This window comes from Bufo gargarizans, chromosome 2 (assembly GCF_014858855.1).
Source record: "Bufo gargarizans isolate SCDJY-AF-19 chromosome 2, ASM1485885v1, whole genome shotgun sequence".
NCBI lineage: Eukaryota > Metazoa > Chordata > Amphibia > Anura > Bufonidae > Bufo > Bufo gargarizans.
The window spans coordinates 679,967,788-679,991,299 of NC_058081.1; the positions used below are offsets into that span (position 1 = coordinate 679,967,788).

The window sequence follows — 23,512 nt, forward strand, 5'->3', positions numbered from 1 at the left end:
TCTCTATTTATACTCTTGTATGCCTTTTTAGGGGGGCTGAGGGATATCCCCTCTTTTTGAACCTTTGGAGCAGTTGTTCGCTCTCCCTTTCAAAGGTTGCCTCCTCAGAGCAATTCCTACGGGCCCTCAAATATTGGCCCGTAGGTATTCCCCTCTTGAGTAGCTCTGGATGTCAACTCGTCCAGTGTAGGTAACTTTTTGTAGAGGTTTATTTTCCTATGTACTTCCGTACTAAGACGTCCACTTCCTGTAATTCTGATTTTCAAGTCCAGGAAAATTATCTCTCGCTCCTGTATTTCGTAGGTATATTTCATCCCTATATTGTTCTCATTGAGAATCTGTGTGAATTCCCTAAATAGTGCTTCTCCACCACCCCAAAGGAGGAGGTCGTCGTCTATATACCTGCCCCAAAATAAAACTTTGACAATTAACACACACACCTTAAAATTTGTGGTGCATGTCGGACTGCCCATGTCCCAGAACTGAAACCTACAATCGGTCATCCCCATACAGAGTTATTGTTTCTGGGCAGCTGGTCGCTGTTTACACAGGATGATCTGCTGCCCAGAACCAATGATTTTGGTGTCCACATCAATGATGCTCTTACCGACGATTAGTGGTGCTGTATCTTTACACAGGGCAATTACTTGCATTCCTAGGAAAATTCCTCCCCAATAATTGCCTTGATCATAGGCCCATGTAAAGGGGCCTTAAAGGGGTTATCCAACCCCTATAATGACCCACCGCCCCCCAATGCCCGGACACCTCACATAAGTTACACTTACCCCGCTCCAGATTTCCACACGGCCTGCATCTCCCCATCGTGCGGACCAAAACATCCAGTGACGGGGGGGGGGGGGGGGGCAGCCAATAGCAGGCTGCGATGGGGACGAGCCTCCCTAGCATCACCCATAATGCTAGGGAGACTCGTCCCTGTCACGGCCTGCTATTGGCTGCCCTCGACCCCCCCCCCATGTTTTAATCAGCGCGATGGGGAAATGCAGCGGCGGCCATTCTATAATCAGGAGCGACACGGGTGCCCGGTAGCAGGGTAAGTATAACCTATATGATGTGCCCAGGCACTGGAGGGGGTCATTAGGCTCCATATAAGAAGACAGATACACTCAGCTGGGAACTGGAGTTTCTATTACAGCTGGAGAGCCACATGTTGGAGATGAAGGCACAAGAGAGCAGATGCCCAAATTGGACACATTAAAGCACAAATAAGGAGGAGCTGTCAAGGTGCAATGCTTTCACCTTATACAAAGATAATTAATAAATCCTTACTGTTAATTCTCTGCAGCAGATGCTCCATCAGCCACGTCAAGGGCAAAGCAAAGAGAGCCATAATGAAGACAATGTTAAAGTTGAGGAAGCCATTGATGAAGTAGAAAGGCCAAGGTTCTGTGCCTGAAGGAAAAAGATGATTTCTGGTCACTTCACAACAGCAAATGATATTATAAAGACAAGCAAACCACTAGTCCAACCCAAAGCTGATAAACCATGGGCCACCACCTAGGAGCTTGGTGGATAATTTAAAGCAATGTTCCTCAACTCTAGTCCTCAAGGCCCACCTGTTAGTCATGTTTTCAGGATTTCCTTAGTATTGAGCAGGTGATAGAATAAGTGTCAATGCATCAGGACTTACCACAGGTATTCATTCCATGGTCATAAATCATGACCAGAAGATGGGCCCTGAGGTGTGGAGTTGAGGAACACGGATTTAAAGAATATGGGAAGAAAGTCTGTCCATTATTACATTGCCCAGTTTTCAGCATACATTTTATAATTTTTACATAATATCATCAGAAACTAGGCAAACACTTATCCACCTAAGTTATCAGTCTAAATCTTGACATGTTATATATACTTTAGAGCGGCATTAAAATTCATTGAGTCAGTAAGTGCTTTGCTGACAGTCATACTTCACAACATGGTGCAATGGAGAATTCAATTATATCAACATCATCATATTAAAACTTTAGAGTCAAGACTACACCCCTAGGATACAAATCAGCTGAGCACACCATGAATGGACACTGAATAGGCAGCATGTCCTGCAAGATGGAAACCATCTTGAACCAGCAAAGAAGTGAATGCAACTCTAGATAACCGTGGTAATGATAATTCAAGATGAGTAAGACCATGTGTTTGCAAAATTAGTCAACATTACAAATGATTTTGATGTGTATTAAAACTTGATTGGATCTATGACTCCACCATAGTGCACCGAGCCGTGAGATCACCTGTGAGCGTCATCACACCAGGCTAAGAGAATGGGACAATCCACATGATAAACTAGAAAACAGGCCTTTAATATCAAATAGGCATTATCTTACGGACAAAAGTGATTCTAATAACTCAGGAGACAAAAAGAATTTGTGGCCACACAACACTAATAGTGGCTGATCATTTGTGTAAACAAGGTATTGGGCATGTTAAAATCTAACTGCCTGATCATTTTCTCCCCCAACATCCAGGGAGAGTAGGGAAACCCTCATACATATTAGATGGCCAGCTGGCCAGCCCAACAGGAATCAGGGAGGTCAGGATGACATTCACATAATGTGTATGGGCATCATTAAGTGGTTTCCAGGATTTATTTATTTTTATTCCTCCTCCCCCAGTGGTATCTGAAAAGAGCTCTACGTCTACCTGCTCCCTGCCACTCTACTCCTGGGCTGTCCTCACAACACTTCTGGTCCCCACCTATCAACTTTCTCAAGGACGGAGTTCACATGCGGCCTTTGCAGCCAATGACTGGCCTGGCATGTGTTTCCAAGTGGTATGTGACACAGCAATGACATTTTGCTTGCACATTTGTTGTCGCTGGCCCAATCATGCACATGAACCCATCATTGTGGAAGTTGACAGATAGGGCCCAGAAGTGAAGTGAAGTGAAGTGAAGTGAAGACAGCCCAGAAGCCATGGAGCAGTGGTGAGAAGGTAAGCATAGATCTCTTTAAAAGTACCACGGGAACTTAAATGGTCGGTAACTTTTTACACAACTTGGCTTAAATCAATAGTACATGCAACCATATGAAACTTTGTAATATACATTATCAGAAAGAAACCAGAAATGTCCAGTTCTCCTGTTATCAGCTGTTTACCCCCACCCCTGGAAAAATCTTTCAGAGATGGGCACAGCAATAGAGATTGCATAGACAGTTTCTGTCTCAGTCCAGGTGCGACACTCACATCCGTACAGGTCTGTACCTCTCTATAATGTCCTCCATGATCCTAGGGCTGCCTCTGACTAAGGGCTCACATACACAACTGTGATCAGGCCATGCCAGTGTGTCATCTGCATCTCCTAAGCAGACCACAGCTCCCCTGACCTGAACTGAGTATCATAGCAAATTATGATAGTAAGTTCATTATGATAATGTGAATACACTGCAACAGCCCCGCAATCAGATAGTGACTGGCTGTATCATAATCTACTATGCTACAGTCCGTTCAGTCAGGGGAACGTGGTTGGCCCAGGAGATGCGGCCAGCACATGGACTGTTTCCTGAGCCGATCACGGTTGTGTGCACATGTCTCTAAGAGTAAGAATGCTAGGATGCAGATTCGCCTCTACATTTTGTGCGCAGTGGATGGAACCAGACCCACCAGATCTGGAAGAACTGCAAATACATACAGCCTTCAGAGGGGAAAACTGCCAAAAAAAAAAAAAAAAAAAATATGTCAAATACACAAGATATAATGGCAAGATATATTGTTATTTCTCGTGTACACACACTGTACTTAATTGATTGATTAATGCAATGTTTGTTAAAAGCTTAGGACAACCCTTAGGAGGGGGAATATTGTTAATTTGATTGATGAATAGCCAATATGTCAATGGATGGAAATGGAAGCCTCTTGATAGCTTCTCAGCTTAAGTCAAAAGAGATGAGAATCACTGTAAGAGATTGCCAGAGAGGAACAAGGCAGGATATTATCTACCTCCCCAAATTAATTCAAGCCGCAGGAACTAAAGTGAACTAATGTCAGGACAGCGTTAGAGACATTTTGATGCAAGGACAGCTCTTCCATTTTATTCCAATCACAAGAAGAGCTTCCACAATGTGCACCACACTTCTCGTGGAACACAATGATTAAACACTCCACGTGTGATGGAACATGTCAAGTGTACTTATTTGAGCTAGACAGTAAGCAGCATATTTTAAGAGTTACAAGTATATCTGTATTACACAGCATTTATATGCCTGCAGGCTTTCATTAAGTTTAAATGCTGCTGTTTAGCGCCTAAGGGCTCTCATCTATCACTTCACCTCTTCAGAGACAATAAGCGATGGGAGAGACGTAGTCTGATCATTATCACTCAGGTTTGGGATGGAGATTTTACTCTGGGTGAAGGCTACATGTGCAGAGTACTGAACTTGAAAGTGTGTAGACAAGATGGCCACAGAGCTACACTCAACACATTATGCTTTCTTGAGATACATCCATCCAACAATCCTGAAATTTAGGAAACTTTATAATATTTGTATACCTTTACATGGATTTTTATAGTATTAAAGATGGAGCAGTTCTAAACTTGAGCGGGAAATTACATAACTTATCACGTCACAAAAGTCATTGAAAAAGTAAATTAAAAGTTTCTTGCCAATTACTTAGCTCAATAAGAATGAAGATGATTGCCATCTGTATGTTCTTCCCATCTCAGCCAATGCCTGTTAGATGGAAGTCCCGCCTCACTTATGTGGGTCCTCAACCTCTGTTTCCCCAGTGAGGTGTGTGCATCTCTCTCCATTCACTTCTATGGTTTTTATGAATCAGTTTTTTTTTTTAAATAGTATTATTTAAAGGGGTATTCCCATCATAAACCTTGGCACAGCCTGATGCATGTAGATCTAATTTTTTTGATCTGCACCTTGTGTGAAAACAAGGGTCCATTGACCCCTTTACAACCTTGTGAGGTTAATGCTCTCTTCTGTGGAAGCTCCAGATCCCGGGGCTGGGGAGTTGGAGTTGAAGCTAGTTTTGGGTAAAGTCAGAGGCAAAAGAAATCTATTGTTAATGTAATTAATTTATTAACTTTCATATATACTTAATGATGTTTAAAGATGTAAACCATAAATATATATGTTATGTTCTATCAATCCAACACCCCTATTTATTAAAAACACTGATAAACAGGGTGTTTTAGTGGAAATAGATAATCAGTTCTCCCCTCTCCTGTCCTTATACTATAAGCAGTGGTAAGCAGGGTGTTCTACTGGTGATAATCAGTTCTCACCTCTCCTGTGTTCTCACCTGTCCTTATATTATAAGCAGTGAAAAGCAAGGTGTTTTACTGGTGATAGAAAATCCGTTCTCCCCTATCCTGTGTTCTCTCATGTCCCTTATACTATAAACGGTGATAAACAGGGTGTTCTAGCAGTGATAGAGAATCAGTCCTCACCTCTCCTGTACTCTTTCCTGTCCCTTACACTATATACAGTGATAAGCAGGGTGTTCTAGTGGTAATAGATAATCAGTTCTCTCCTGTCCCTGATACTACATACTCTGATAAGCAGGGCATTTTAATGGTGATAGAAAATCAGTTCTTACCTTTTCCTGTGCTCTCACCTCACTCTTATAATATATACAATGATAAGCAGGGTGTTCTAGTGGTGATAGATAATCAGTTCTCACATCTCCTGTGTACTCTCCTGGCTCTTATACTAAGTATCTTCATACTGCTCCAAGGCCTTTAGTCACAATGCCTGAAACTGTGCTGCACATGCTCAGTAATGAAGACCAGAGTAGGAGGTTCACTACTGGGCATGCCTGCAGTCATCTCACAACTGCTAGACACAACAGGAAGACGGCGATAAAGGGATTGTCTGTGAATAAGTAACTTTTCACAGGTGCCTGCAGCCTGCCTCTGCTATGTAAAGAATCATACTTACCTGCTCCCCACACCTACAGTGCTACGCACTGGCTCTGGTGTGGGATTTCGGTGTGACCCCACAGCGGGTGGCAGGAGCGCTGTTATGCAGGGAAAAAACAAGGAAAAAGGATGCAGCATTAAATCAGCCCTTTCATTCTCAGGATCGGTTGGAAGTCTCAGAGCTCAGAGACCCACTGATCATAGAGTGATTGATGGAGTATCCAACAATAGGGCATCACTTTATAAAATGAGAATATCCCTTTACGCTGATTTGTTAGTGCATCAAAATTCAAATAGAAAAATGCCAACTTATGTATCAGTGTATAGTGAGGTTGATGTTGCCTAATGTTGATGTGCATGCATCCTTACTGTGACCACCATGCTGCTCTGCCAATGTCAGCTTAGCTCCAATTGATAATATTGATTAGCAGACGAGCGTCATGAGAAGAATTCCTTACAGTGAGGAACAAAGGATAGATTACTGTTTAAACAAGAGCCGTCAAAAGGTGAGCTCTCACCATGGAGCCGACGGCACGACGTGTGAGTGACAAAATGCGTCAGCATGCACAAGCCACTTAACATTCCAATAGTAAACCAACACGTTTATAAGCGTGCTCCAACGATAAACCTGTCATAGCTCTGTGATGAAATATGGCATGCGAAGGATAGAGCTTGCTTAATGGGCCAACCAAAAGTAATGGCTTTACACTTGAAAGAAAGGGAAATTATCTGAATCATACTACACAAATAAAATGTCAATGATTTACCAGATTACCAGACGTGAAGACATAATGGTGGTGGTGGCTGCATGAGTAATCAGAATTTCCCATATGTGAGGCCGTAGGTTATGAACGAAGAGGAACGATCCATGTTATCCTAGCAGGATTTGAGTATCGTATGATGTTGCTGAACTCTTTGCTGCTTTAAATTTCAGATGCCATCATAAATGTTTGATGGAGAAGACTTCAGATGACTGTGGAGGGAAGTCCATGACAGAGCACACTGATGTTCTTTCATCTGGGTGGTACTATTTATTCCTATAGAAAGCCGCCTTAGAAATAGGTGGTACTTTTAAAAGACAGCTCATTAGCGTTCTATTGTATGGCCTATAAGACTCCATAGTAGAGCCTGTCAGGTTATCAAAAAATCCTCTCAGTCAAACCAGTCGTCTGCTGGGCAAGCACCCTCAAACAGCTGTCTGCAGATAAGTGCCTGATTTGGCTTAAATTCTAAGGCTACTTTGACACTTGCGTCAGGATTCCGGCAGTAAAGTTCCGTCGCCGGAACTGCGATGGCATTTGTCAGACTGATCCAGATGCGGATCTGTCTGATAAATGCATTGAAATACCGGATCAATCTCTCCGGTGTCATCCGGAAAAACGGATCCTGTATTTATTTGTTTCACAGATTTAAAGGTCTGCGCATGCGCGGAGCGAAAGAACGGATCAGTCAATGCGGCAATTTTAAGGCCGAATCCAGCACTAATACATTTCAATAGAAATTAATACCGGATCCGGCCTTCCGGCAAGAGTTAAGGATTTTTTGCTGGAGAGAAAACTGCAGCATGATGCGGTATTTTTTCTCCGGCCAAAAAATGTAAGAGGGACTGAACTGATGCCTCTCAATTCAGAATGCATTAGGATAAAACTGATCAGTTTTTTTCCGGTATTGAGCCCAGAGGACAAAACTCAACACCTGAAAAGAAAAACACTAGTGTGAAAGTACCCTAAGTTATGTCCCAAAGCCTGTTTAGAAGGTCGGACATTGACTTAGAAGATAGTTGCCTTCCAACAGGAAGTACTAGAGGCAAAGCTTACTTTTTTTTTCTTCCTGGAAAGAGAGCTCATTTACATGATGTTCTTTGGTCTTCTTATAAAGACTTGATAGGCATTTTGGAACATTCTAGATTATTCCCCCAAAGTAATATAAATTCTTCTCCGCCAAGATCCACATCAGAGGGCACTGCAGGTCTCATCTTCCGTTATCAGTTGATTTGATCAAAGCATCCAAAAAGCAGAGTAGGCAAAGTACCGTTCCCGCCACCAAATGCTCGCGGTTTGATGTCGTGTGGTCTGAATGCTTTTCTGTTGGTCTCCTTACATAATCCATTCCTTTACTGCCATAAATCTCAAAATTTAATTATTTGGTAAAAAAAACTTTTCTTATGAAATTCTCTCATCCGTTGACCCATACCATGAGCTTGGACTTGTATCCCTAAATGACAAATAATTTAGAGACTGCTACTCTAGATACCACTGCTAGTCGGCCTGTTCTGGACAGTACTTCTGCTGATTCAAGTCTCTCGTTCTCTATGCAGCACAAGTTGGTGGTCTTATGCTGTATGCAATAAGCAGGTCATTAGATACATTTTGGTTGCAACTGTCAATTATGGTGGGGCCATTCAACCATCTAATATACAGGTCCTTCTAAAAAAATTAGCATATTGTGATAAAGTTCATTATTTTCTGTAATGTACTGATAAACATTAGACTTTCATATATTTTTGATTAATTACACACCAACTGAAGTAGTTCAAGGCTTTTATTGTTTTAATATTGATGATTTTGGCATACAGCTCATGAAAACCCAAATTTCCTATCTCCAAAAATTAGCATATTTCATCCGACCAATAAAAGGTGTTTTTAATACAAAAAAGTCAACCTTCAAATAATTCTGTTCAGTTATGCACTCAATACTTGGTCGGGAATCCTTTTGCAGAAATGACTGCTTCAATGCGGCGTGGCATGGAGGCAATCAGCCTGTGGCACTGCTGAGGTGTTATGGAGGCCCAGGATGCTTCGATAGCGGCCTTAAGCTCATCCAGAGTGTTGGGTCTTGCGTCTCTCAACTTTCTCTTCCCAATATCCCACAGATTCTCTATCGGGTTCAGGTCAGGAGAGTTGGCAGGCCAATTGAGCACAGTAATACCATGGTCAGTAAACCATTTACCAGTGGTTTTGGCACTGTGAGCAGGTGCCAGGTCGTGCTGAAAAATGAAATCTTCATCTCCATAAAGCTTTTCAGCAGATGGAAGCATGAAGTGCTCCAAAATCTCCTGATAGCTAGCTGCATTGACCCTGCCCTTGATAAAACACAGTGGACCAACACCAGCAGCTGACATGGCACCCCAGACCATCACTGACTGTGGGTACTTGACACTGGACTTTAGGCATTTCGGCATTTCCCTCCCCCCAGTCTTCCTCCAGATTCTGGCACCTTGATTTCCGAATGACATGCAACAGTCCAGTGCTGCTTCTCTGTAGCCCAGGTCAGGCGCTTCTGCTGCTGTTTCTGGTTCAAAAGTGGCTTGACCTGGGGAATGCGGCACCTATAGCCCTTTTTCTGCACACGCCTGTACACGGTGGCTCTGGATGTTTCTACTCCAGACTCAGTCCACTGCTTCCGCAGGTCCCCCAAGGTCTGGAATCGGTCCTTCTCCACAATCTTCCTCAGGGTCCGGTCACCTCTTCTCGTTGTGCAGCGTTTTCTGCCACACTTTTTCCTTCCCACAGACTTCCCACTGAGGTGCCTTGATACAGCACTCTGGGAACAGCCTATTCGTTCAGAAATTTCTTTCTGTGTCTTACCCTCTTGCTTGAGGGTGTCAATGATGGCCTTCTGGACAGCAGTCAGGTCGGCAGTCTTACCCATGATTGCGGTTTTGAGTAGTGAACCAGGCTGGGAGTTTTTAAAAGCCTCAGGAATCTTTTGCAGGTGTTTAGAGTTAATTAGTTGATTCAGATGATTAGGTTAATAGCTCGTTTAGAGAACCTTTTCATGATATGCTAATTTTTTTAGATAGGAAATTTGGGTTTTCATGAGCTGTATGCCAAAATCATCAATATCAAAACAATAAAAGGCTTGAACTACTTCAGTTGTGTGTAATGAATCTAAAATATATGAAAGTCTAATGTTTATCAGTACATTACAGAAAATAATTAATTTTATCACAATATGCTAATTTTTTGAGAAGGACCTGTATATGGGTGCCTCCCAACTCTCCCCCCGAAAACAGATGGATTTCAACATGCCCAGTACATGCGAGTATTATTAGGCATGTTTGATTTTAACATGTCCGATTCTTTACACCTATAGCCAAAAAGCCTTTACTAGAGGAATCGGATATCAGATTATTCCTCTCCTACGCACAATCTCTGCATGCTTATGGGGATTTGTGAGAGAAGGCTGAATAGCATTCAGCTGACACTTATCTCATGTGTATGGCCAACTATAGGAGCAACTTATCCAGAATATCATTCTCTGGCTTTTGAGACCAACTGTTTCTATGAGATAGATAGATAGATAGATATATATATATATGAATGAAATGAAAACTTATTGGCAGCACCACCTTAGGAGCAGGTAAGGACGGGTGCAAAGACCAAGTACGGTAACTGGAGCTTACCCACTTGTAGACAATGTAAAAAATCGGACTGAACTCCAAACGGTTCTACAGTAAAACAGTAAGTTGTGTTTATTCACCCATGTGGTGGCAAAAAAGCGACGTTTCGGCTCAACATGAGCCTTTCTCAAGCATGATATATATATCTATATCTCATCTGCTATATACAGCAGTGTATGCATAAGTGTGTGCATATTATGCATTAGAACGTTTCACTATTTTTCGAATGCGTCTTCAAGGACCAAACAAGCTTAAAAGAAATAAAACAACTTAGGGCGCACTTACATCTGCGTTGGAGGCTCCATATCGGGGCCTCGTCGGAGATTCAGTTAAAAAGATCTGAAGAAAAAGTTCTGCATTGATTATTTCTTTTTTTTTTTTTACTGGACAAAAAAAAGGATTCCAAACGGAAACTGAACGGACTCCATTGTAGTCTATGGAGACTTATGTGCCCTATCCAGCACTTCTGTTATTTCCATTGTTCTGCTTCTCTATTGGGCAGAACAATGGAAAAAAACTGAGGTGATGTGAACCTGACCTTAAAGAGATATTTCAAGACTTAAAAATTGATAGCCTATCCTCAGGATAGGTCATCAGTGTCAGATTGGTGGAAGCCCGATTCCCCACAACCCCACCAACCAGCTTCCTTGACCTGAGCGCGGATCCATTGGTCACATGGCCTCTGTGCAGTCAGTTCCATTCAAGTGAATAGGACTGAGCTGCAATCCTAAGCACATAAGCTATACTATGTACCATACTGTAATTAACATACTATGTGAGACCTCAGCGTAGGCCCAATGGTTGTACACCCTTTACAGCTGACTGGCAGGGGATAGCCAGAGTCATACCCCTATTGATCAGATACTGATAACCTATCCTAAAACCCCTTTAAGCACGTTCTAAGGGCTCATGCACACAAACGTATTTTTTATCCGCATCCGATCAGCAATTTATGCAGGTCAGATGTGGACTATTCACGTCAATGGGGCCCTAAAAGATGCAGACAGCACACAGTTGTCCATTCTCTGCCATCCACAAAAATATAGAACACATGAAATCCTTATCCACATTACGGACAAGAATAGGAGTGTTCTACTGTATTACGGCCCGGAAGTAACGTTTCGCTAAATGCAGTATGCACGCGGCCAGTATCCGTTTTCTGCGGATACGCAATTTATGGCCGCAAAACAGGCAACATCGTGTGCATGAGCCCTAAGACTGCAGTTACAGCGACCCCACAGGCTCCTCCTTAGTAAACGTCATTCCTTTAAGTATGTGTGCGGTATTTTCCTGATCTTTTTCTCCCCGGTGGTTTGATAATCTGTACTTTATAATTGGCTGAAACAGAAAACAGCTCTGTAAGCAATGACTTCCCGCTGAGCCTGTGACAGATCTGAGGTTATACACTGCAGCCAATCAGAAGAGGCAGAGCTGCAGGGGGGCAGCAGCCTGAGCCAATGATGAGACGGGGGCGTGCCTCAGACTACCTCAGACTCCCTGTAGACACTGTAGCAAAACTGCAGTCAAAGATCACAGCTCTGATGTGATGGAGATGACCTAAAAAAATCAGCCAATTAGAAAAAGGTGACGAAAAATAGCAGGCAAGCATCAATATAAAAGCGGAAGCCCTCCACTACTACATCTCCTGACGTGTCCATTGTAGCAAATAGTTGCACTCCCCATGTAATAACAATTCTGGAGCATCTACTCTTTGTTATGCCATTCCTTAATAAGGGCTCACCGCCCGTTCCAATGCACGGGCACCATCCGTGAGGCTGCTGTAGACGGATACAGACAAATTCAACTTGAATGGGTCAGTGATTCATCCGCACTGCAAAAAAATAGAACGTGTTCTATATTTTGTGGTGTGGAGGCCCGGACAGAAAACCACGGGAGTGTTTCAATGGGGGTCTGTACCTCCGTTCCGCACTGCACCTCCCGGATTGCAGACCCATTCAAGTAAAAGGGGCAGCATCCATGATGCGGTGCACAAATGGCCGGTGTAACAAAACAATAGCAAAGACAGGTGCACTCTGCACTCTCACTAAACCCTCAAACTGATTTTAAAATTGAGAGATTAGTCAACATGTCCTACGGTGTAGAACATGTCTAAGCTCGGGCACCACGCCAAGGTTTCTCAAGTAGCCCGGGACCTAACACTCTCCTACCTGAGCCGTATGGGCAATACCAGGAGCCAGTGGGCAAATTACAGGAGCATGAGGCCGACTCACAAACAGCTCACCAGTTACCTCCAGCATGTAGTTATGCTTGCAATTTTAAAATCAGTTTGAGGGTTTAGTGAGACTGCAGAGTGCACCTGTCTTTGCTATTGTTTTGTTATATTGTTATATTGATTATGACATCCGCACTTACTACCTTGTGTGAGATGTCTATTGTGGTACTTGTTAGGGATCGACCGATATTGATTTTTTAGGGCCGATACCGATAATTTGTGAACTTTCAGGCCGATAGCCAATAATTTATACCGATATTCTGGGAATTTTCATTTTTGAAAAAAAAAAAAAAAAATTCCCACAAATCTGCTGAAAATTAATGTTTATTGTTAATGTGTATATTTTTTTTTTGTAAATCTTTCTTTTTCATTTATATTTAATATTTTGGTGTTTTTATTATTTTTTTGTAACTTTTTTTTTTTTTAACTAACTTTTAGCCCCCTTAGGGACTAGAACCCTTGTCCTAGTCACCCTGATAGAGATCTATCAGGGTGAATAGGAGCTCACACTGTCCCTGCTGCTGTGTGCTCTGTGCACACAGCAGCATGGAGCTTATGGCAGCCAGGGCTTCAATAGCGTCCTGGCTGCCATGGTAACCGATCGGAGCCCCAGCATTACACTGCTGGGGCTCCGATCGGAGGAGCAAGGGAGAGGGGATCCTGTGGAGGGGCGCACTGGGACTGGGGTGGGGGGGCCCTATGCGCCACCACTGCTTAATACTGGGGGGGAGGGGGGGCGCACTGCGCCACCAATGCTTAATACTGGGGGGGGGGGGGGTGCACTGCGCCACCAATGTCTGATACTGGGGGGCTTGGGGGGGCGCACTGCGCCACCAATGAAGCTTAATCCCACATTTATTCATATACAGGAGGCGGGAGCTGCAGGATCACATAGCCGGCTCCCGACCTCTATGAGTAGTAGCTGCGATCCGCGGCACCTGAGGAGTTAACTACCGCAGATCGCAGCTACAGCTCATAGAGGTCGGGAGCCGGCTATGTGATCCTGCAGCTCCCGCCTCCTGTATATGAATAAATGATAGATTAATCTTCATTGGTGGAGCAGTGGCCATAGCTCCTCCCCTCCTCCTGTCCCGTCCTTACACTGGCGGCAGCGGCAGCAGCAGCACAGGGGGAGGAGACACTGCTCCTTCTCCCCTGTGCTGCTAAGGGGAACACGGAGAGCGCTGTCAGCAGCGCGATCTGTGTTCCCATACACTATCGGAATATCGGCAAAATAGATGCCGATACCGATAGTGTTCAAAATCCTGAATATCGGCCGATAATATCGGTAAATCCGATAATCGGTCGATCCCTAGTACTTGTGGTTCGCCGCGGGCATCCTCCACCGTATGCATTTTGCTGGGGATTGCCATTAGCAACGGGCCACAAATGCAGGATTTGCTCCCCTGTATATATGCACGACTGCATGTGGGTTTGAGCACAAATGGCCGGTGCCCATATATTGCGGATCCACTGTTTGCGACCTGCAATACGGGCACTGGCCAACAACAATCATCTGCATGAGCCCTAATTCCTATGAGAAGTTATGAATGAATTGCTAGCAGTTTGCAATAAAGGTCCATCTGGGTGTTGCCAGTTGCGGGGTGACAGTCGGCACAGTCTGCTATGGCAGCACTAATTGGATATGTGAGGCTGTACAAGGACATCCCCCCCCTCACCTGGTAACACCCTGCTGGACCTTTATAAACAATTCTTTCATAACTTCTAGCAGGAATAATAAAACATAAGAACAGATGCTCCAGAATTATTATTATATGGGGGTGCGAGTAGCACTAAAGGTGCTAAAACCAACAAGTCAGGAGAGGTGACAGCTCCTCTTTCATGTGGATTTCACGAGATACCAAGCATTTTTATATGTGGTCCATGGGATCCAGTTTTCCGTCTATGTAGGAATGCAATTCAAGTCGTCTGCTGTAAATAAGAACAGGACGGTGTAGCGCGGCCACTTGACAACACGTTACAAGTGCTGGCATAACCAGAGTTAAAGAGACAAGCAGCATAGCCATGCCATGCGAGAGTTCACCTTCCTTCATACATCCGCTCCCCCTGCTCCCCTTCTATCTGATCGATGCAATCAGCCGGGAAATCACAAGCGCTGCTCTTAATCACCGCACTGTTGTGACAGCTGCTACCAGCTACGGCAATTTGCTGCAATCAATGCCACTTAGAAAGGGTACAGCACGGAGAAGCGGTGGGGGAAGGGGAGTGAGAGAACAGAGGGGAAGGAGAAGAGGGGGGATAGTGAAGAATAGAACACTTGTATCTCAGTGTCAAGAGGCAGACCGATTCATTGAATTAAATAAAAATAAAAAAAACACTAAATTCATTGGTATAAAACTTTAGCCTCCACTACTTATTACGGACTCCTTCCTTCAGATGTACTGGCTGGCACATAACTCTACTCAGTCAGTAGAAGCAGCGTTACTTTGTATAAGGGAAGAAGAGAGAGAACTCTAAACTACTTACAAATGACTAAAAAACAATAGCAAAAGAAAATATGTATTATGAATTTAGAATAAATGATCTTCCCTGTTTGCCTCTGTCTATAGCAGATGGAAAATGGCGAGAGATGGCTAAGGCCATGTTCATATGCTGCAGATTTCTTTTCCCACACCATCACTTTGGGCAGCAGACAGGCTGCTCTACAGTACAAGCCCTATGACATGTGACAGCCTTGGACTTGTCACCAATCTTGATAAGTAACAAAACTTCACTTCAGACATAAGAAAATATTAAGGTGGACCTATGAAGTGGTTTTTGACCCATAAACCATATGTGAACACCCACCGACCCTTAGGGCTCATTCACACGGCCATTGCCCCTCCGTTGCCGTATTGCGGCCCGCATATGGTGGGTCTGCAATACACGGGGCACCGGCCGTGTGCATTCCGCGTCACGGATGTGGACCCATTCACTTGAATGGGTCCGCAAATCTGGAGATGCGGTGCGGAACAGAAGCACGGAACGGAACCCTACGGAAGCACTACGGATTGTGTTCCATGGGTTCCGTGCCTCAGCACCACAAAAAGATAGAACTTGCGGAATGAAGTCGCGATCCGCATGCGGCAGCCCCACGGAGGGGCAACGGTCGTGTGAACAAACCTTTAGACTGAAGGAGCCACAGTGCTGGCGACGTTCCTTTCACCATATTTCCAGCTTAAGCAGGGTGCTGAATCTACTTAAAGAGACCAGTCCTTTATGGAGACTTATTGGCAATATTCCAAGGGATATCTCCCAAGGAAGAGAACCAGTTCGCCAGTGCCAACTATTGGAAGTGGCTTCCTAAGTGTCAAGACGCTACTTTCCAACAAGCATTGGGATATGACCAAGGAATATGGCCAGGCCAGATAGCCATCAGTAGGGATATCTGGCCTGGCCATATTCCTTGGTCATATCCCAATACTTGTTGGAAAATAGCGTCTTGACTCTTAGGAAGCCACTTCCAATAGTTGGCACTGGCGAACTGGTTCTCTTCCTTGGGAGATATCCCTTGGAATATTGCCAATAAGTCTCAATCATCTGTTTTGGGGTGCTTACCCCACATCAGTATGGAGTAGGGTTGCACCGGGTTAGAACTTTGCTATTTTCCAATACTGCGCAGTAGTGCAGCTTAGTATCTCTTACAGAACATGGTGCATCAGCGCACACCATGTTATCAGCCGGCACAATGGAGGAGTCCCTCCCACCCCACTGTAACATGGCTGCTGCTGGCCACCAATGAAAATGGCGCTGAGGAGGAGGGGAGGGGAGGGGCTGTAGCCACTGCACCACCAATCATTATAAATAACCCATTAATACAAACGTGGGTGGCCTCAATGATATGGCACGCAATCCCATGAATCCCGTCAATTAACCCCTCGGGTGCAGCACCTGAGGAGTAAATTAACGCAGTTTGGCGGCATCCCTGTTGTTGAGGCCGGGTGCCTGCCGCCCACATTTGTATTAACGGGTTAATTATAATCATTATATATTCATTATAATTATATTCATTCGTTAAATATATGTTCATTGGTGGCGCAGTGAGCCCCTCCCCTCCCAGTATTATATTCATTGGTGGCGCAGTGGGCCCCCCCTCCCCAATATTATATTTATTGGTGGCAGTGGCCACAGGTCCCCCTGCCCCCATTAGTATCCTAATCGGTGGCAGCTTCTGATCTGAGGACCAGCAGTGAAATCACGGGGCTCCAATCTGTTGTCATCGCAGCCAGGACACTGCTGAAGCTATGTATGGCTGCCATGGTAAGCTCCCTGCTGCACAAAGCACAGTGTGAAGTCCTATTCATCCTAATAGATTTCTTCCCCTCCCCATTCAGAAAGCATGCACCCTCAGGTGACTAATACAGCATGTGTATGGGGGTTTAGGATGAATGAGCGAGCATTCACATGACAGCTGTCCAAATCATATGGTCAGCCAAAGTTCAACTATTCAGTTTCGTGGAGTGGAAGCATCTAGTATTAAATGGGTTTTCTGAGACTTTTATACTGATGACCTATTTCCTGGATTGGTCATCAGTATTTGATTGTTGGGTGTCCAACAACTGGGACCTCCGCTGATCAGTTATTTGAGAAGGAACATCGCAGTTATCAGTATAAAAGTCTTGGAAAACTGCGTCCGGCCTAGGGGTGTCCGGCCTAGGGGTGTCCGGCCTAGGACCTGCCAATTCCAAAGTGCCCAAATTAAAAAGAAAGGAAACTTAAATGTCTTCAGTCACACCATTCCAGACGGACTGGAAGTGGCTTGCTCCTGTGTCCAATCACTGGCCAAAATGGTCATATGTGGTGGAACTCTACCTTACAGCTAGTGACGTACTAATTAAGTGCGGTTCTAGCACATGTGACCGCCGAGGTCAGTGACTGGCCGCAGAGTACGTGGGAACCAAGCCACTTCTGATTTGGCAGGGGCCATAAGTGGCCTACAATGGGGCAGCATGAGACCACAGAAAGGTGAATTTTTTTTCCACTTGGCTAAAGGTTACCACAATTTGGTTGTCAGCTCCTAGATCGGATAACCCCTTTAACAAGAGCTAGGTAATAAGTAATAAATAAAAAATAAAAATCAGAAAATGGGACTGAGTGTTAAAGCATCTACCACACAAAAAAATGAAAACAAAAAATAAATTAAAAAAAAGGTCTGTCCTCAGTCGCAACATACACTGCCACGTTCCAAACATAACATCAGCATAGGAACTATTCCATGGGAGATTCAAGGATTAGGTTTTCAAGGAGGAGCAGAAATATTCCAGGCAGAGATAACTATGCACAATGCCAAGCGGAGAGATGTAAAGCACAAGGTGTAAAGCAAGGTTTGGAATGTAATATTCCACAAGCACATAAAGATGTAATATTTGTGTACTCTAAATTTTAGACCTAATATATATGAAAAAGGATTCGGCGGCACCAGTAAACTGGCTCAGGTGCAACATCCAAGGGAATAAGCTTCTCACTCTTAGTATACGCATGAAATGGGACAGCACTCCAAGACTTGGGAAAAAAACATGATGTCTTTATTCACCCATGTGGGAATAAAGACATCACGTTTTTTTTTCAAGTCTTTGAGTGCTGTCCCATTTCATGTGTGTATATTATATATACATATACACATACATACATACACACACATATACACACACACACTCACCTAAAGAATTATTAGGAACACCTGTTCTATTTCTCATTCATGCGATTATCTAGTCAACCAATCACATGGCAGTTGCTTCAATGCATGTATGGTTGTGGTCCTGGTCAAGACAATCTCCTGAACTCCAAACTGAATGTCAGAATGGGAAAGAAAGGTGGGCTACAACAGCAGAAGACCCCACCGGGTACCACTCATCTCCACTACAAATAGGAAAAAGAGGCTACAATTTGCACAAGCTCACCAAAATTGGACTGTTGAAGACTGGAAAAATGTTGCTTGGTCTGATGAGTCTCGATTTCTGTTGAGACATTCAAATGGTAGCGTCCAAATTTGGTGTAAAAAGAATGAGAACATGTATCCATCATGCCTTGTTACCACTGTGCAGGCTGGTGGTGGTGGTGTAATGGTGTGGGGGATGTTTTCTGGGCACACTTTAGGCCCCTTAGTGCCAATTGGCCATCGTATAAATGCCACGGGCTACCTGAGCATTGTTTCTGACCATGTCCATCCCTTCATGACCACCGTGTACCCATCCTCTGATGGCTACTTCCAGCAGGATAATGCACCATGTCACAAAGCTCAAATCATTTCAAATTGGTTTCTTGAACATGACAATAAGTTCACTGTACTAAAATGGCCTCCACAGTCACCAGATCTCAACCCAATAGAGCATCTTTGGGATATGGTGGAACGGGAGCTTCGTGCCCTGGATGTGCATCCCCCAAATCTCCATCAACTGCAAGATGCTATCCTATCAATATGGGCCAACATTTCTAAAGAATGCTATCAGCACCTTGTTGAATCAATGCCACGTAGAATTAAGGCAGTTCTGAAGGCAAAAGGGGGTCCAACACCGTATTAGTATGGTGTTCCTAATAATTCTTTAGGCGAGTGTGTGTGTGTGTGTGTATTATATATATATATATAATTTTTTTTATCTTGTAGAAAGGAACAACGTGCCACCGAGTTGTTCCTGAAGTGTCATTATTTGCTTTGCAGTCTGACATTTCAACTGTTTAGTATGGCTGCAAAGCCGATTCGGGACTGCTCTTAATGGGAGTAGCCAAAGTGTTGGGTTGGTGGCCACTCCACACGTTCCAGGCCGGGTCTTTATAGGCTTATAAAAAGCAGTCAGCTTTATCAGGTGGTGTGGATTATACTCCATCTGACAGAAAAGCTGTGAAGTACTCTGTGCTGAGGACTACAAACAGGCGTGCAGGCCGCCTGGAAGCCTGCCAGTGAACTTGTCTGTGGCTGAGCATATAGCCGGGTGTGAACTGACACCAAGGATTCCAGGTGACCATTGTTATGTTTTGCTGTGTGTGAACAAGCACCAAGACTGCGATGTTTTTGCAGAGTGTGAATAAAACACTGAAGTTAAATTAACAACCTGGTTCCTTGCCTCTATACTGCATCCGCTAACCTGTCTACCAGAGCTAATCCCCACATTTGGTGTTGGGTGCGGGCAAACGCAGTGAGGCTGGCCTGAAGGCCGAGAAGTTTTTGGGTGTTTTCCCAGGCACAGGTGTATGTCCTATATCAAGCTGGCAAGGTCACGACCCGTGTCCCCTGATAAAGTGGAGGCGGTCGTGAAGGCCCTTGAGGAGGCCAACTTGCAGCAGCAGGAGGCTAACAAGCAGCAGCAGGAAACCAACCAGCTGCTATTACAGCATGTGATGGCGTTACAAGTGGCAGGAGCGTCTCAGATCTTCCATGATGCCCGGAAAGCTGTCCGTGCGGCGATCCCCTGGATGACGTCGAGACTTATCTGGCGGTATTCGAAAAGTTGGCCGTGAGGGAGAAGTTACCCCGAGACCAATGGGCTGAGGTAGTCACTCCATTCCTGGCGTCTGGACCCCAGCAGGTGTTTTTTGACCTACCAGATGATCAAGCAGCCGACTACCCGACCGTAAAAGGTGAGATTCTGGCAAGACTGGGGGTGAATGTATTGGTCCGGGCCTAGCGGGTGCATCAGTGGGAATTTAACCCGGCTGAACCCGCCAGACCGCAGTATTATGATCTGCTACAACGGTTGCAAAAATGGCTGCAGCCTGACGTACCGAGTCCCACTGCTATGCTGGACCGTCTGTTGGCGGATGTGTTCTGGAGGGCTTGGCCGTCCTCTCTCCAGCACTGGATCGGCCAGGTGTCTCCTGGTAATGCCCTAGAGATAGTCGACCTGGTGGAGCACTATGAGGCCACCAGAAATCTACAGGGGGGTTCTTTTGGGAGGGGGCCAGTTAAACCCCAGAAATCTCCACCAGATATAATCCCTACAGACCCAGCTCCAATGGTCTCTTGGCGATGCCAAGAAGCTAGTCACATAAGGGCCGACTGTCCCCATCGGGGGGAACCCGTGGACACCAACTTTGGCTACCGCCCCTCAATGTGTGCCACCGGTACCCCTGAGACAATAGACAATAGTCAACTGTGCCAGGTACAAGTGGGAGATACCTTGGCGGTGGCACTGCTGGACTCAGGGAGCCTGGTGTCCCTGGTAAGAGCCGCCCTGGTGCAGCCCGCCGAAGATACTGGCCGGAAAGACTGCGTTGTGTGCATCCATGGAGATTTAAAGGACTATCCCACCGCCCTAGTGACTCTATCCACGGTGGCCGGCAGGTGGACTCATGAGGTGGCCGTCACCACAAAGTTACATTATGAATAATTAGGAGAGACTTCCACGGTTTCTCGTTATTGTGGACTGAGGAGAGAGTGACCAATACCCATGAGACAGGGGTAACCCTAGCAGAGTGGCCCAGCTCAGGGGGGAGACCAGAACCCTTGGAACCTGAGACCAAAGGGCCAGCGGTAAGGGTGACCGCCACTTTGGTGGAAGAAGGGGAGAAAACACTGCTAAGTGTGATGGTGGGAGACATGGAGGACTTGCAGCAGGGTACGGAGTTGGCAGACCTCAACGTCTCCGGAAATAATTTTGGTACAGCACAGCACCATGACCCGATCTATCTCGAGCCTGGTAGTAGTTGAGGGTGAGCCACAACAACCGGCAGCCGAGTCTATGTTCCCCCGTTTTGAGGTTCAACAGGAGATGCTGTATCAGGTAAATCAACTACAAGGTGAGCATATTGAACAGTTTGTGGTGCCCAAGACTTATCGCAAGCTCGTGTTGGAGTTAGCCCACCAACATGTTCTTGGCGGACACCTGGGCCAGCAGAAAACGCAGGCCCAGATTCAACAGCGGTTTTACTGGCCCAGTGTGTTCTGAGAGGTGGAAGAGTATTGCAAGTCTTGCCTAACCTGCCAGATAACCAGCCCCCAGCCACATTTCCATAGTCCCCTGGTCCCTCTCCCGACTGAAGTTCCATTCGAGGGGAATGCTATGGATCTCATAGGCCCAGTACCAAAATCTGCTAGAGGGCACCAGCACATTCTGGTAGTTCTGGACTATGCCAATCGGTACCCGGAGGCGGTGCCACTGCGACATACCTCTGCCAAACTGATAGCCAAAGAGTTAGTAGAGATGTTTTCCTGAGTGGGCCTACCTAAAGAGATCCTGACCAACCAGGGGACCCCTTTTATGTCAAAAGTCATGAGGGAACTCCGTAAACTACTACAGATCAAACAGTTGTGGACGTCCGTCTATCACCCGCAAATGGACGGCCTGGTAGAAAGATTTATTAAAAACCTTGAAAAACATGTTAAAGCTGGTGGTGTCTATAGATGGAAGGGAATGGGATCAGCTACTGCCCTATCTCATGTTCGCAGTGCGAGAGGTGCCCCTACTGGGCTCTCGCCCTTCGAATTGCTGTATGGCCGACATCCGCGTGGTTTGTTGGACATAGCCAAAAAGGCATGGGAACAACAACCCACACCGGATAAAAGTGTGATTGAGTATATCACTTGGATGCAAGAGCGGATGGAGACAGTGTTGCTGCTGGTTAAGGAATATATGGAGGCAGCCCAGAGTAGGGTCTATAATCGCCAGGCTCGGGTTCAGAATTTTAACCCGGGAGATCGGGTTCTGGTGTCAACGGTGGACAGTAAGTTCCTGGCTAGGTGGCAGGGCCCCTACGAAGTGCTCGAAAAAGTTGGGGAGGTAACCTACAGGGTACACCAGCCAGGGCGGAGAAAGCCGGAGCAGGTGTACCATGTAAACTTAATGAACCCGTGCAAAGATAGGGAGACCAGTACGGACAACAGTCCCTGGCCGAGTTTTCTGGGGGTAGAATTTCTAGTCCCACAGTCTGATGCGAGGGAAGCAGTTGCCACAGTAAAGATTGCTGACAACCTTTCTTCTAAACAGACTCAGGAGGCCAGGGAGTTCGTCAGCAGAAACACGGATGTGTTTTTGGATCTCGCTGGACGCACTTCTATCATCTGACATGACATTGTCACTGAGCCTCAGGCCAGAATCCGGTTGAAACCATACCGGGTACCTGAGTAGCAGCGACGAGCCATCTCGGAAGAAGAAGTGCAGCTGATGTTACAGCTGGGTGTCATCGAGGAGTCAAAAAGTGAATGGGCCAGTCTGATAGTCTTAATACCCAAGCCGTACTTCCACAAACTTAATGAGGTTTCCAAGTTTGACGCATATCCCATGCCCCGAGTGGATGATCTTATCGAGAAGTTAGGTCAAGCCTGGTATTTTTCTGTGATGGACCTCACCAAAGGGTACTGGCAGGTACCCTTGATGGAGGCTGCCAAGGAAAAAATGTCTCTCATTACACCAGAGGGGTTGTATCAGTACAAGGTATGACCCTTTGGTCTACATAGCGCTCACGCCACGTTTTAAAGGCTAGTAGACATTGTACTCAGTCCACATCGTCGGTACGGTTCGGGGTACCTGGACGATATTGTTATCCACAGTACCGACTGAGAAAGTCCCCTACCTAAAGTAAAGACTGTAGTGGACTCCCTTAGGGAGGCTGGCTTAACCACAAACCCCAAAAAGTGCGAGATAGGGTTAGAAAAGACCAAGTACCTAGGGTATGTAATTGGGCACAGCGTTATCAAACCTCAGGTGAACAAAATTGGGGCAATCTGGAATTGGCCCCGACCTGTCACTACTCGGCAAGTAAAGTCGTTCCTGGTAATGGTGGGATACTATCTGAGGTTTGTCCCCCATTTTGCCACAATGGCAGCACCATCGACAAGCCTTTTGAAGGGACGCAAGTCACTGACTGTCCACTGGAATGAGCAGGCGGAAAAGGCTTTCTCCGCTTTGAAGTCGGCCCTGTGTGGGTCCCCGGTTTTGGCGACGCCCAACTTCAAAAGGAAGTTTATAGTACAGAACAATGCCTCCAAGGTGGGTCTCGGTGCTGTACTGTCTCAGGAGGTCAACAGGGAGGAGCATCCCGTTGTCTTCCTCAGCCGGAA

At 45.4% G+C, this 23,512-nt stretch overlaps 1 protein-coding gene across 3 annotated transcripts in view; it reads right to left on the reverse strand.

Annotated features, from left to right (window-relative positions):
• Positions 1-23,512, reverse strand: part of ALG9 (ALG9 alpha-1,2-mannosyltransferase) — a 170,398-nt gene that overhangs the window by 74,684 nt on the left and 72,202 nt on the right. For all 3 annotated transcript variants that reach the window (XM_044282301.1, XM_044282300.1, XM_044282299.1), the window contains exon 9: positions 1,288-1,410. In XM_044282301.1, coding sequence (XP_044138236.1) covers positions 1,288-1,410 — 123 coding nt within the window. The remainder of the gene's footprint in view (positions 1-1,287; positions 1,411-23,512) is intronic.